The following is a 13,232-nucleotide window of genomic DNA, read 5'->3' as shown; positions in this document are numbered from 1 at the left end:
ACCCTATGGAAGATAAAATGAAAGCAGTCAAAGGTGCCCTGGCTCACTCTGGAGCTTTAGGTCTTTCCTTGGATTGTGAAATATTACAAAAAGTTCATATGTAACCGGCCTCTGTCCTGGCACTCTTACCTCTGCTATTGAAAAAGGGTGAACCTTAGAGATGTTCTTGTAGCCTTTAGAGAAGAGAAGAAGTAACTAGCATCATCTAAGATGTTGGCACACATGATCCCAAGCAACATCTAATGGTGACACGCGATGCCTCTCTGTATGGTATCAGGCTAGTGTTGGCTTACAGATGACACAATGGAGATGAGCACCCAGTAGCAAATGCTCCTCAGACTTTGGCTGATGCAGAGCACAAACATGTCCAGATATGGAAGGAAAGTTTGGCAGTCATCTTTAGTGTGGGAAGGTTCCACCAGTACCTCTATGACTGTACGTTCATAATAGTAACAGGCTACAAATTTATCCTTGGGCACTCAGAGGATGACTGTGCTGGCCATAATTTCAGGTCAAATTCAGCAGTGGGCTCTCATTCTAAGTAATTACATAATTACAAGTTGGAACACTATTTGGGAGGCCAAGTAACCAATACAGATGCCTTTACCTGCCTGCTGCAGGTAGATATGCCATTGGTGATGCCACCACTGGAAGAGTCTGTTTTGGTTTTAAACTTTCTGGACATTCTTCCAGTCACCGCTGACAATACCAGACTATGGATGCAAAAAGATTCAGTCCTGGCAAAATTAAAACAGCTGGTGGTGATGAAACTAGAACTGAAACCTTTCTGAACCTGGTGAAACCAGATCATCATAGAGGGTGGCATGTTATGAGGAGCAAGAATGATTGTCCTGAGCAAAGGTCGCTGTCAGGTGCTGGCAGAACTCCACCAATGCATTCAGGGGTATCCAAAATGAAGTTGTTGGTGAGAAGTTATGTCTGGTGTCCAGGGTTGGATGCAGACCTACCTGCATTGGTGGGGCAGTGCCCACAGTGCCAACGAGGGCAAAAATTACTGCCAGCAGCTTCCCCCACATTCATGGGAATGGCCGGGTAAACCTTGAACCTGATTACATCTTAACTATGCTTGTCCTTTCAGGCGCCCAACATTCTTAGTCATTGTGGACTCCCACTCAAAGAGGCTGAAATGACAGTCCTGAAAAAGCATGTGGACCACATGAATAAAACATACCCAACCCGTCAGAACAGCCATAAAGACGGTCAGAACCCATGGGTTCTCCCCTTCATCTAGTGTTAAGGAAATCTCAGAGTCTCAGATGGACATGGCAGATGTTGCATTCTCAGTGCCTTTACTACTCTGAAGTGGAGGGTGAATTGCTTCTGAGATGCGCCAGACGCAAGAGGCAGGCTACAGTCCTATACACACCAGCCCGCGTCAGAGTCTGAGTTGGAGGAACTGGACCCAGTGTGAAAGAGTAGAGGCTGAAAGAAAATAACAGGCCTGCGCCCCTGGACTCGGTGGGGGAGAGGAATGTAGCGAATGCAATGGGGTCAGCCGGGTGGACATCATAGAACACAAGTTCTCTCATTGGGGTTGTTAACTGGGTCCAGTCAGGGAGCTCTGACTGACAGATTTAAACAGGGGTATCTGGGCCTGGCCAGGCTGGCAGTAAACAGGTCTAGGCAGCAGGCCATGGGTATCCTTGGTGAGGGAGCATGCAATGTTCACCAATGCTCTCTATGCCTTTAGGGGAGGTGGGAAGTGGGCGGGGGGGGGGGGGGGTTGGAGTTGGAGTTGGAGTGCTATATTTCACCCTCCAGTTCTATTTAGATGTAATCCCTACCCTCTCCCTTCACATTCTCCACATAAGCATTGCTCTTATTGGCCTTTTTGTTTGTTACTGGTTCATTGGCCACATTGGTGTCTTTCCTGATGGTGGAAGTATTGAATAACATCACTGTCACAATGGTGATTTTACTGAGACAAAAAATAAAACATAAATGGAAATGTGAGATGTTCACTTTCTCTCTCTCTCTCTCTCTATCTGTATCTTTCCTATATGTTGTGTAAACCTGTCCTGTACAAATCCCAAGTTAAGGGACTTCCTGACTAGTGACACAGATTTGCCCAGTCTTGATACATAATTTTTCAACTTGGTAAATGGTATGATTTGCGAACATGAGAACATAGCAATTAGGAACAGAGGGATTTTTGGGCTACCAAGCCTGCTCTGCCATTCAGTATGGTCATAGCTGATATGATTGTTACTTTACATGTCCCTTCCTGTCCACTCCCATAATCCTTCCTTTCCTTTTCGATCAAGCATCTGCCTAACTTAGCCTTGAATTTGTACAATGGCCTAGCCTCAAACTACTCTCTGGTTTAGAGACTTCCAAAAAATTATGACCATCTGAGACAAATTCCTCCTCATCTCTGTCTTAAATGGGAAACCCCTTATTTTGAAATTATGTCTCAGCCTTCCCTCATAAGACACAACCCCTTCATCCAGAAATCAGCCAAATTAATCTTCTGAGAACTTCTTCTAATATAGTAATGCCTGTCCTTAAATAAGGAACCAAAAACAGTACACACCTGTCTAGGTATAGTCTTACCAACGTGCTGTGAAGTTGTAGCAAGTCTTCTCTAATATAATGCATCATTTTCCATTGCAATGAAGGCTGGTATTCCATTTGCCTTCCTAATTACTTTCTGTACCTGCGTGTGTGTGTTTGTGATTCATTCATGCACTAGAGTACTCAGATTTCTCTGTGTCACAGCATTCTATAGTTTCGCTCTGTTTAAATAATAGCTTGCATTTCTATTCTTCCTACCAAAGTGGACAACCTCACATTTTCCCACGTTATATAACCTGCCAATATTTTGCCCACCCTCTAAGCTGTATGTTGTTGCAAACTCTTTGTGTTTTTCTCACGACTTGGTTCCAACCTATCTTTGTCAGCAAGTTGGGGTATGACTTATTTAGTCCCTTCATCCTTGCCATTAATATAATTTGTAAGTCATTGAGGCCTCAGCATGGATCCCTGTGTCAGTTCAGAAGTGACAACCTGAAACTCCCCCATTTTTTTTTAGATTAGATTAGACTTACAGTGTGGAAACAGGCCCTTCGGCCCAACAAGTCCACACCGACCCGCCGAAGCGCAACCCACCCATACCCCTACATTTACCCCTTACCTAACACTACCGGCAATTTAGCTTGGCCAATTCACCTGACCCGCACATCTTTGGACTGTGGGAGGAAACCGGAGCACCCGGAGGAAACCCACGCAGACACGGGGAGAACGTGCAAACTCCACACAGTCAGTCGCCTGAGTCGGGAATTGAACCCGGGTCTACAGGCGCTGTGAGGCAGCAGTGCTAACCACTGTGCCACCGTGCCGCCCACTAATTTATCCCAACATTGTTTCTTGTTAGTTTACCATGCTCTATCTTGCTAATATATCACACCCAAAACTAAGAGCTTTTGCTTTGAATAGTAACCATACCCAATGCCTTTTGGAAATTCAACTATATCAGCTTGCTAGTTCTGTACCTAATGATGAAAAAGTAATTCTCCTGCCTCAATAGGATGTAATCACTGATCTGCAGGCACCATTCATGGCCCCAGAGGTAGCTAACTAGTCACTAAAGGGACAGCAAAATTAGCCAAGTCACTTAATAGTAAGGGAAGGTAATCTGTGGAAGGCAAGTAGATTCAGTGATGAGCTAGGAGATGATCCTGCAATCATTTACTGCCAATGTTGTGATGGGACCTTAAACCGGTATTGGGTCCTTGCCTTATGCACTCGTTGCATACAGTGACAGTTGACATGTGCACACTGTGAACATCTAACGAGGAACTTTGACTGACTGATATGTTGAATGTTTGTGTGGGGGCACTGTGTGACCAGCACAAGAGTGTTGGGTGAATATCCCATAGACCTTCTCCCCCCTCCTTCTGATCAAATTCAAGGTGGGAAGGCTTACAAGTGGTCTTCCCAAGCAAAGTTAAAAATCACACAAACCAGATTTTAGTCCTACAGGTTTATTTGGAAGCAATAGCTTTCGGAGTGCTGCTCCTTTAGGTGGTTGTGGAACATAAGATCGTAAGACAAAGAATTTATTGCAAAAGTTTACGATGTGATGTAACTGAAATTATATATTGAAAAAGACCTAGATTGTTTGTTAATTCTCTCATGCAGTGTCCACTTGATGTCCTTAAATGGGAGACAACATTGAGAGAGCTGTCCAGCAAACACTTTCAAATGTGCTATTTGCCTCTTGAGATGGGGCCCCTCATTCCCTCCCTTACTAGTGAACCCTTCCCAGTGATCCCCATCCTGGTTTTGCTTATATCTTCCCAGGGATGCATGAGAAATCCCTGATGAAGGCCCCAGGATGACACTCTAACTGGAGTATACCCAGCTTCTGATTAGCTTACATTCTTGGGAGTGGAAGCTTTGCCCTACTGGGAACTTAATCAGATTGGGGGCCTGACCCAGCTTAAGTAAATATCTGATAAAAATGTCATAGTGTTGAGTCTATTGGAGGAAAAATAGTGCAGAGTTCCTGATGGTTCTCAACTGATTAGAGAGATTTCTGTCACCCACAGTAAATAAAGCCATTGTGCCCATCTGAACAAATAAAATACAGATTTTCACTAAGAAATGTCGAAAAGAAGTTTGTTCTAAAACACTAATTATTAACTGTATAAATATTTTTATCCAGATATTTTAAGTATACGCAATAGTTTTATGGACCCTGCAGGCAGAAAGGATCCAGAAAATTCCCTGATTGTCTTTCCTGTCACTTAGTTGCCCACCCCCAAATGACAGTGATTTGATGGGCTGTGAACAAGGCCTCAGTCAGCTGGCCTGCTTGTCCTTATGCCAGTTGAAGCCTTCCTGCCTGGCCATTATCTTTTGGCTAGAGGAAGGAGGTCAGTGATGGATGCTAAGCCTGCTTATGCCTCTGCTGACAGAGATGCTCTGCTTCCTTCATCAGCCTCCTTTTCTAACAGGAGGCCCCTCTCCAGTGTCTAAATATGAATACTATTTATGTAAGATGATTCTTTACAAATAAAAAAAAGCTGATCCCATAATGCAATGAGGGGTTTGAAGTATTCACTTGGCGCAAACACTTTTTCAATTTCAATTGTGTCTTTTTGGAAGTTCAACATCTACATTTTAAATGTGTATTAAATAGAGTGAGTGAACTATTTTATTAATGTTTTTAAAACTTTGACTGTAGGCGGATTTTCGGAGGGAAACTTCAATTGGACATCAGAAGATGAAGCTGTGCAGCAAGCCAGACCAGTTCAGATTCTTGTTGTTAATGATGACCATACTTTTGAACTGGATGAAACAGCTCTGAACAAAATCCTTCTCTCAGAAGAAGTTAGAGATCGGGAAGTGGTTGCCTTATCTGTTGCTGGTGCCTTCAGGAAAGGAAAATCATTTCTTATGGATTTCATGTTGAGATATATGTACAGTCAGGTAAAGTAAGAATAATATAATCTCACATTAACATTTGTCATTGTTAACATAGGGGGAACAATGACATTGTAATAATGTCACTGGAGTAGTAATCCAGAAGCTCACCCTTATCTTCTGGGGGACATTGGTCAAGTACCACCATGGCAGATAATGAAATTTGAATTCAATAAAAAAGAAATTGGAATTAATAGCTAGTCTAATCACTATCATGTAACCAATGTCAGTTGTTATAAAAGCTCATCTGATTCACTAATGTCTTTTATAGAAGGAAATATGTTGTCCTTACCTGATCTGGCATAGATGTGACTTCAGACTTTCAACAATGTGGTTGACTCATAACTAGCCTCTGAAATGAGCTAGCAAGCCACTCAGTAAGAGGGCAATGAACGATGAGCAGCAAATAAGTAACACTACATTCTATGCACACATTTCAAAATTTTTAAGCTTCTGCACTCCCCTCACCTTTTTACTGGTTTCATGATGAAACCTCACCTGTAAAGATGTTGTGGTGTGTCTCCAAGTTAGAAAAAAATATTGGTAACTATAGAAAAGACAGAAGTTCAGGAAGAGGAATGATAGCTGTTGCAAGAATTCTAAGACTAAGAAAAAAAAATAAGCTTAAAGAAAGCAAAACGAAAATGCTGGAACTTGCGAAGCAGAATAGATTTAACAGTATAATTTAACCCATACTTAAATGTTTATGGACAATAAGAGAACCATAACCATGAGAAATGAAATACATTTTTACAGCCAAGATACTGACTAAAAATCTCATTATTTCATACATTCAGTACTAAATTCTGTACTTCTTTCAGCAGTAATCTGTATGGAATATATACCAACCACAACAATTATCAGAAGTTGAAATTATTACATATCACTTATTGTAGTTTACCGTGTCAATTCCAGTAATGTCAGATGTACAGCTGATATATACATAGTAAAAGTAATTTGTAGCAGTATTTGGTTAATTATCCAATTCTAGGAACTGACTTGTCACAATAACAAAACATAAGTAATAAAAGTAAACTCTTGTACATTCTCAGAATACTATGTCTTTTCTAATATACACAAGTAGAAATGAATCCCTCAGTTAAAGAATTCAAATTACTGGATCAAGTGTATGTGCAAATCATTGGACTATGATTCCCATAGTTTGGTAAATTTGTATCCCATTTTTAAAAATGAATTTATTTTCTTCTATGTATCCTTTACACAATCATGTTATGTAGAAAACTGTAGTCTCCTTGATGTGGTAGACTCAAATTATTGAAAAAGACTAACTGTCTTTTATCCAACTGAAAGTACTGATTCAGCTATAATATAGTGTTGGGGGTTAGTGGCAGTCACACAGAATTTTGCCTACTTATCCATCTTCCATGTCTGAGTCGATGTGGAGTCGGGCTATTCAGCCATAAGAGCACCACACACAGTGCAGACACATATAAACTTTGCTTTGGAATCTCTGGATAGGAGTTAGTAGAAAATAATGTTACAGAATTGAGGCACAGTGCGGTTAATTATATTGTAACACAGTACAGACCAGAAATCAAGAATGGGTTCTTTAGCTTACTACCAAATAATGACAAGCACTTGTCCAATAAGCCATTTAAGATTTTTTATATAGCCATAATTTAATGTGGATGGATTTACAAGCATTTACAGATACTTTAAAGGAAGCAGAATATGGGATGGATAGCATAAACAATGCAAAGTCTCGAAAATGGAAGGGTTAGGTAGGAAAAGTCAGGTTTATCTATTCTCAGTATTTTATTATTCTAAATACTATTCATCCTTTACATACTTTTAGAATAGATTCATCAACTTGATGTAGGATATAAATTACTTAGCCAGCAGAACTTGAATACTTTTACTGGCAAAATAGAAATGTGTTGTGTGTTCTTCTTCCAGAGAATAATAAACTGCATTTTTTTTCTGAAGGGAGCAGTTATCGTCGAAACTGAGATTACAAAGATTAGGAAATAGGCTGTCAAAATTAAGTAAACTGCTTATGCCCAGTTACTTGAACTTCTAACATTGCAGTTGTAATGAACTGCATAGAATATTTAAAATTCTTGTTTGCATCGCAATATTTAATCTCTGATGACATATGAATATAGATGAAGTTAGGATTAAGAAACAGTTTTTCCTTTAGTAGCCTAACTCTTACATCAAAACTTCAACTCTGATTTAACAATCTCAAATGTTTAAGTCACAATTGTTCAGCTAACAAATTACTTCAAACTCTTAACAATCATTCAGTTTCTGAAAATTAATTTTTATTGTTGTTCTCTAATACTTTTTTGCCTTGAATTAAAATAAAAATCTTAATGTTATTGAGATCACTTAAGTGTTTCATTAACCTTGAGGTACACCTCTAGGCATTTATTTCCCCAGATATTAAATGTCATGCTTCTTTATTCTTATTTCATAATTTACCAACTTCAGCATATTGTCCTTTCCGTATCCTTTCCAATTCTTGGTTTCTTTTGTGTTGAACTGATTAAACAATTAATATGATATGCTTAACTGTGGCCTGATTAATGCATTGCAAAGTCTGAGGAAGGCTTGTGTAGATTTGTGTTTTACAATTCTGTCTGCATATCAAAGTATTCTGTTCATTTTTTCATCCTAGTGTTGATCCATCCAATTGGCAAATGAAAGTTAATGTTCTGCTGTTAGCCCCAGATCGCTTTCTACTCAATTTATTGAGCATGGTAAACATTGCTGTTTCCACGATTGTTTCTGGTGGGACATTCTATACCACAGTCTGAGTAAAATAAAAACTTCTAAATTCTTCCTTCATTTTATTGTTGATAATAAACAGGGACCCCAAATTAAGATCCATAAGACTTATGCCCTGATGAAGGACTTATGCCTGAAATGTCGATTCTTCTGCTCCTCAGATGTTGCCTGACCTCCTGTGCTTCTCCAGCACTACACTCTAAACTCCAATTTCTCTAGTCACTTCCCCTAATTAAAGCTTCTTGTCCCTTGTATCATTTTTGTGGATTTTCTTAATGACCTGTCCATGGGCTTGACCTTAAACCAACTAAAGGAGCAGTTTTTCTGTTCAGCGCCTTAGTGTATTTAGAGTCATAGAGATGTACAGCGTGGAAAAGGCCCTTCATTCCAACTTGTCCATGCTAATCAGATAACCCAATCTAGACCCACCTGCCAGCCCCTGGACCATACCCCTCCAAACCCTTCCTATTTGTATACCCATCCAGATGCCTTTTCAATGTTGCAATTGTACTAGCCTCTATCATTTCCTCTGGCAGCCGATTCCACATAAGCATCATTCTCTGCCTGAAAATGTTGGTCCTTAAGTCTCTCTTATATCTTTCCCCTCTCACCCTAAATCTGTGCCTCGAGTTCTGGACTCCCCCACCTATTCAACCTCTCCCTATAGCTCAAATCTTCCAACCCTGGCAACATCCTTGTAAATCTTTTCTGAACCCTTTCAAGTTTCACAACATCCTTCCGATAGGCAGGAGACTAAAATTGCATGCAATATTCCAAAAGTGGCCTAACCAACATCCTGTACGTCACAACATGACCTCCCAACTGCTGTCATCAATACTCTGTCCAATAAGGAAAGCATACTAAATGCCTTTTTCACTGCCCTATCTACCTGCGACTCTACTTTCAAGGAGCTATGAACCTGCACTCCAAGGTCTCTTTGTTCAACATCACTCCCTAGGACTTTACCATTAAGTGTATAAGCCCTGCTAAGATTTGCTTTCCCAAAATGCAGCACCTCGCATTTATCAAAATTAAACTCCATCTGCCACTCCTCAGCCCATTGGTTTGAAGACTTCTGCATAACAAACACAAAAATGATGGGAAATAAGGACTGCATAGTGATGAGGAACCCTTCTTGGTCTTATATTCTTTACAAATGTCTGCAGTCCCGGCTGCTTACGCCATGTTGCACTCCTCTCTGGCAATTTAAGCTCAGATGGTACAGGTAAACAGCAGTGGCATTCATTTTTATTTGTCCTTAAATATCACATTGCAAAATGATCTTAAGAGCTATTATAGTGTCCTACTATAGATCCTAGGCTCCACTAATAGTTTGCATATGTTATCCTAATCACCTGTAGACTTAGTTGTCATGAAGTAGGTAGAGGATTCCTGCCCAGAGAAGTGGGCATGAAAATGAGGATGGTTGATGAAGAATTCACTGTCCTGCCCAAAATCCATTGAGGCAGGATGTGAGTGATAAAATAAAGTCTGTTGTTGAACACAGATTTTTCAGCATCAGGGTGTAGAAGGTCAGTGGATAAAAATAAATACATAACACAAAAGTGGAATGAGAAGAGTGGATGTGGTCAGATGGATGAAGAGGAGAGGAAAGATCCAGTAGGGCATCAGTACCTGTGAGTTGTTGGAGCTGGCATTCCTTATTACTCTAAAAGGGAGAATGTTCCTTTTTAAGGCATTAAATGAAATGAATAATAAAATGAAACTGGGGGCCGGGATAGTTTTGAGATAGTGTGAGGTGGTGCTGACGGAGACAGAATGTGCATCTCAGGATGCAGTGAGGCAGCTACACATGAAGTTTAATATGTTGTGAAGATGCTTAAAATCCAATTTAGATGAAAGATGGAAATTCAATTATGTTGCATGTGAGTATGACGCAGCTAAAGGCAGTCACTAAAGAAAGAGATGTGGTTATGAAAACAAATTTTGGTGAACCCCTTATCAGATTCTAGAATGGAACTAGACAGCAATGACTGTGAACAAGCCAAAAGATTCTAATAGAAATCCCACTGGGGAGAAGTGCAGAACTTCTTTAAAATAGGTGGTTTTGAAAGAGAAGTGATAGTGAATTAGCACTAAATTAGAAACTAATTGCTGGAAAAGAATATCCGTGGAGAGTGAAATAGAGTTAACATTTCAACTACAATGTGACTCTATTTCAGAACCAAAAGGCCTGGAAAAGTGATGGATTTTATGCTGCAGGAAAAGGGGGAAGGAGGAGCAAGTGGAACAAATGGTAAAGGAATGCTACTGGTAGCAAAGAAGAGATGAATGAAGAGTCATGAAAGGTATGGGTCAACTCCCTCGAGAGCAAACCCATGCAGACAAGATGGTAGGGAATGTGGAGGAAGGGGAAGGAGAATTGATCAACATGAAGACAGCGTTCATAATCAGAAGTTGTTGAACTCTGGGGTGAGCACAAAAGTCTGTAAAATGTGGAAGTGGAAAATGAGATACTGTTCCTCCAGCCAGCATTACACTGAATCACTGCAGCAAGCAAAAGTAATCTTGCCCTATATTGACTAAATTTGATTGGGAATTGGCTGAGCTCAGTTGGCTGGATTGTAGGTTTACAGAGCACTGTGATGCCAACAGCGTGGAGGACTCTTCTCCTCAACCTCTTCCCTTGCCAGAGGCCTGGTAGCCTTCAGCTTAAATCACCACCAGTCCCTTCTCTCTAATGAGAGAGCAGCTTGTATGGTCTGGTAAGACTATGGCGACACAACAACAACAAATTTGATTATGTCTCATCTTCATTAAGGAATTCCCGGTTTTATATTGGGGTTGATTACGGGCAGTGACTATTGCAATATTAGGGATATTATTTCCAAAGCACTTCACTGGTCAATTAAACCATAGGACTGACTTATATTTAGCACCATGTCTGCTAAACATGCTGATGTTTTCATTTAAAATGAAGACTCGTTTTGATGGTAGATGATGTTTAACTAATGTCTTTGCTGCATCATGATTGAATGGTGCTGAAAAAAAAAATTACTAGAGTCCTCCTGGCTTTGTCCATTACAGGTTGCATTGCAAATTTTACTCTCTGCTGGGAATAAACTGCTTTTGGCTTTTATTTTACATTTTTCCTTTTAGGTCACTATCAGTTCAGTGAGTGACTTGCCATCATTATACTGTTTCTTAGAATAGAAACATCTGGGGAAATAAGTCACAGTTGACCTTGTATTTATTAGTTATTATGTAAGGAAAATCTGGTCCCTGGTTGCCACAGGAGGTCAGGCACCTATTTTGCTATTCCCATCTCTACTTTGAAAAAAATTCTTTAATTTTGTTGTTCCAGGCTAAAAGATTATCTTGTTATTAGATACACTGACACATCCTTCTGTGTTGTCACTCAGATCTCAGATGAACAGTAGTACTTAGAAAATTTTGGAAATACTGTCAGTAGTATCTGTGGAGTGGGGAAAAAGTTAACATTTTAGTTGCTGACCTTTTGCCAGAGCTACCTGCCAACCTGAGGTTCAGTTCTAGATAATCCACAAATTATTGCATCTAGATATGGTTTATAAGTTCTGTACACCTCCCACTGATTCCTTCATTCCCCAGCCATTGTTTCAGTATGAAACAGACTGTTTCCAACTTTGGCACCTTATTCAAGGCCAGCTGAGTTTTTGACCTCGTATCCTAGCCATCAAAAAGATCAATCACTTCCACGAGATTCCTCAACTCTGCTTCAAGTTGTGCCTTTTTCAACCTCCATGAAAGCTCAGCTGATCATGCAGCAAGCCCATTCATGTAACACTCCTGTCATTGCTGACCTATATTGACTCCCAGTTCCTTAACATTTTAATTTAAATTTCTCTTTGTTGTGTTTGAGTCATTTATGAAGAACATTCTTTTCTCCTCCAAACCTTACCTTCTTGTTGATTCAGCCAACTAGTGATCATGCTGTGGAATTATCTCTCCTAGCTTCTCCACTGACTTTAAAGATAAATAGGAAAATTCATAACATTAACCAAACATGTTGCATCAGCCTTACTGATATAGTATTACCCTTAAAACTCTACAAGATATAGTTATTTGGACGCAACATTCTTTGAAAATATATCTATGATACCAATTCTGTCAAATCGCTGTTGCATATTCCTACAGTCCCATTTTTGTATTGGTTTGTAAAAACCAAAGCAAATTATTCATTAAACACCCCTGGCAATCTTTCACTCTTTATTACTGGGTGATTCTTTTATGTCTGTCTTTTTAAAAAATTATCCTTTGCATGAAAGTACTATTTCCCTGCATATTGACCATCATTATTTATTTCTGCCACCTTTATTTCTTTTTTGCAATTGCATTTATGTATTCCTCCTTTGTTTTTCATATTTTGTATTGTTGTTTAATCATCTCCCTACTTACATTTTTTAAAAATCCCCCTCTCTATTTATCCAAGCCTTTGACGTATCATTTTATTCCAGTTAAAATGCATTGAGCCCAACTTATCCAAGTTGTGTTTAAATATTATTGGTTGCTGTTTCATTTGCCATGTTAAAATGAGAGCTTTTTTTAAATAAGAAAAGAAACAGAAATCTAGGCTATGTCCCCTTGTTGCAGTGTAATTAGCCAATCTCCACTCTGACATCTTTACTTTTGATTCTTTATCTATTTTCTATCTAATTAGGCTACTTTCATTATTTCCCAAGCGTTCTCCTACTTTTAAGTTCTTTTCCTACCCTTTCATTCCCACAATTCGGTCCAGTATTCATTCTTCTGATCATGCAAATTAATATGAAACCATTTTGGATGCATTCTAAGAATGTTGGTAAGTAGGAAGAGGCAGAGTAGGGAAACAAGTTTTTTAAAAAAAATTCACCTCGTTGGCCAGCTGACTTATTTTCTGGTTTCACAGAGAGCAGATAAGGGCCTTCTTTTAATATATAAATTATTTTATGTACGTGGAAGCTGGAGAGATAGTACATGGAAGCTAGAGAGCTTCCAGAGTTATGTGAGAGAGTAGGACAGTGAAATGCATTTTGGATTGCTCAAGTAATGAA

At 39.5% G+C, this 13,232-nt stretch overlaps 1 protein-coding gene across 1 annotated transcript in view; it reads left to right on the top strand.

Moving 5' to 3' along the window:
- The window catches only part of atl1 (atlastin GTPase 1), a 62,331-nt gene that overhangs the window by 7,069 nt on the left and 42,030 nt on the right, over positions 1-13,232 (top strand). The window contains exon 2 of the mRNA XM_060829187.1: positions 5,210-5,454. Within this exon, the coding sequence (XP_060685170.1) occupies positions 5,210-5,454 (245 nt within the window). The remainder of the gene's footprint in view (positions 1-5,209; positions 5,455-13,232) is intronic.

The sequence above is a fragment of the Hemiscyllium ocellatum genome, chromosome 8, assembly GCF_020745735.1.
Source record: "Hemiscyllium ocellatum isolate sHemOce1 chromosome 8, sHemOce1.pat.X.cur, whole genome shotgun sequence".
In the NCBI taxonomy this organism is placed as follows: Eukaryota; Metazoa; Chordata; class Chondrichthyes; order Orectolobiformes; family Hemiscylliidae; genus Hemiscyllium; species Hemiscyllium ocellatum.
The sequence above is the reverse complement of the archived record's forward strand: the minus strand, read 5'-3'. Positions and strand labels throughout refer to the sequence as shown.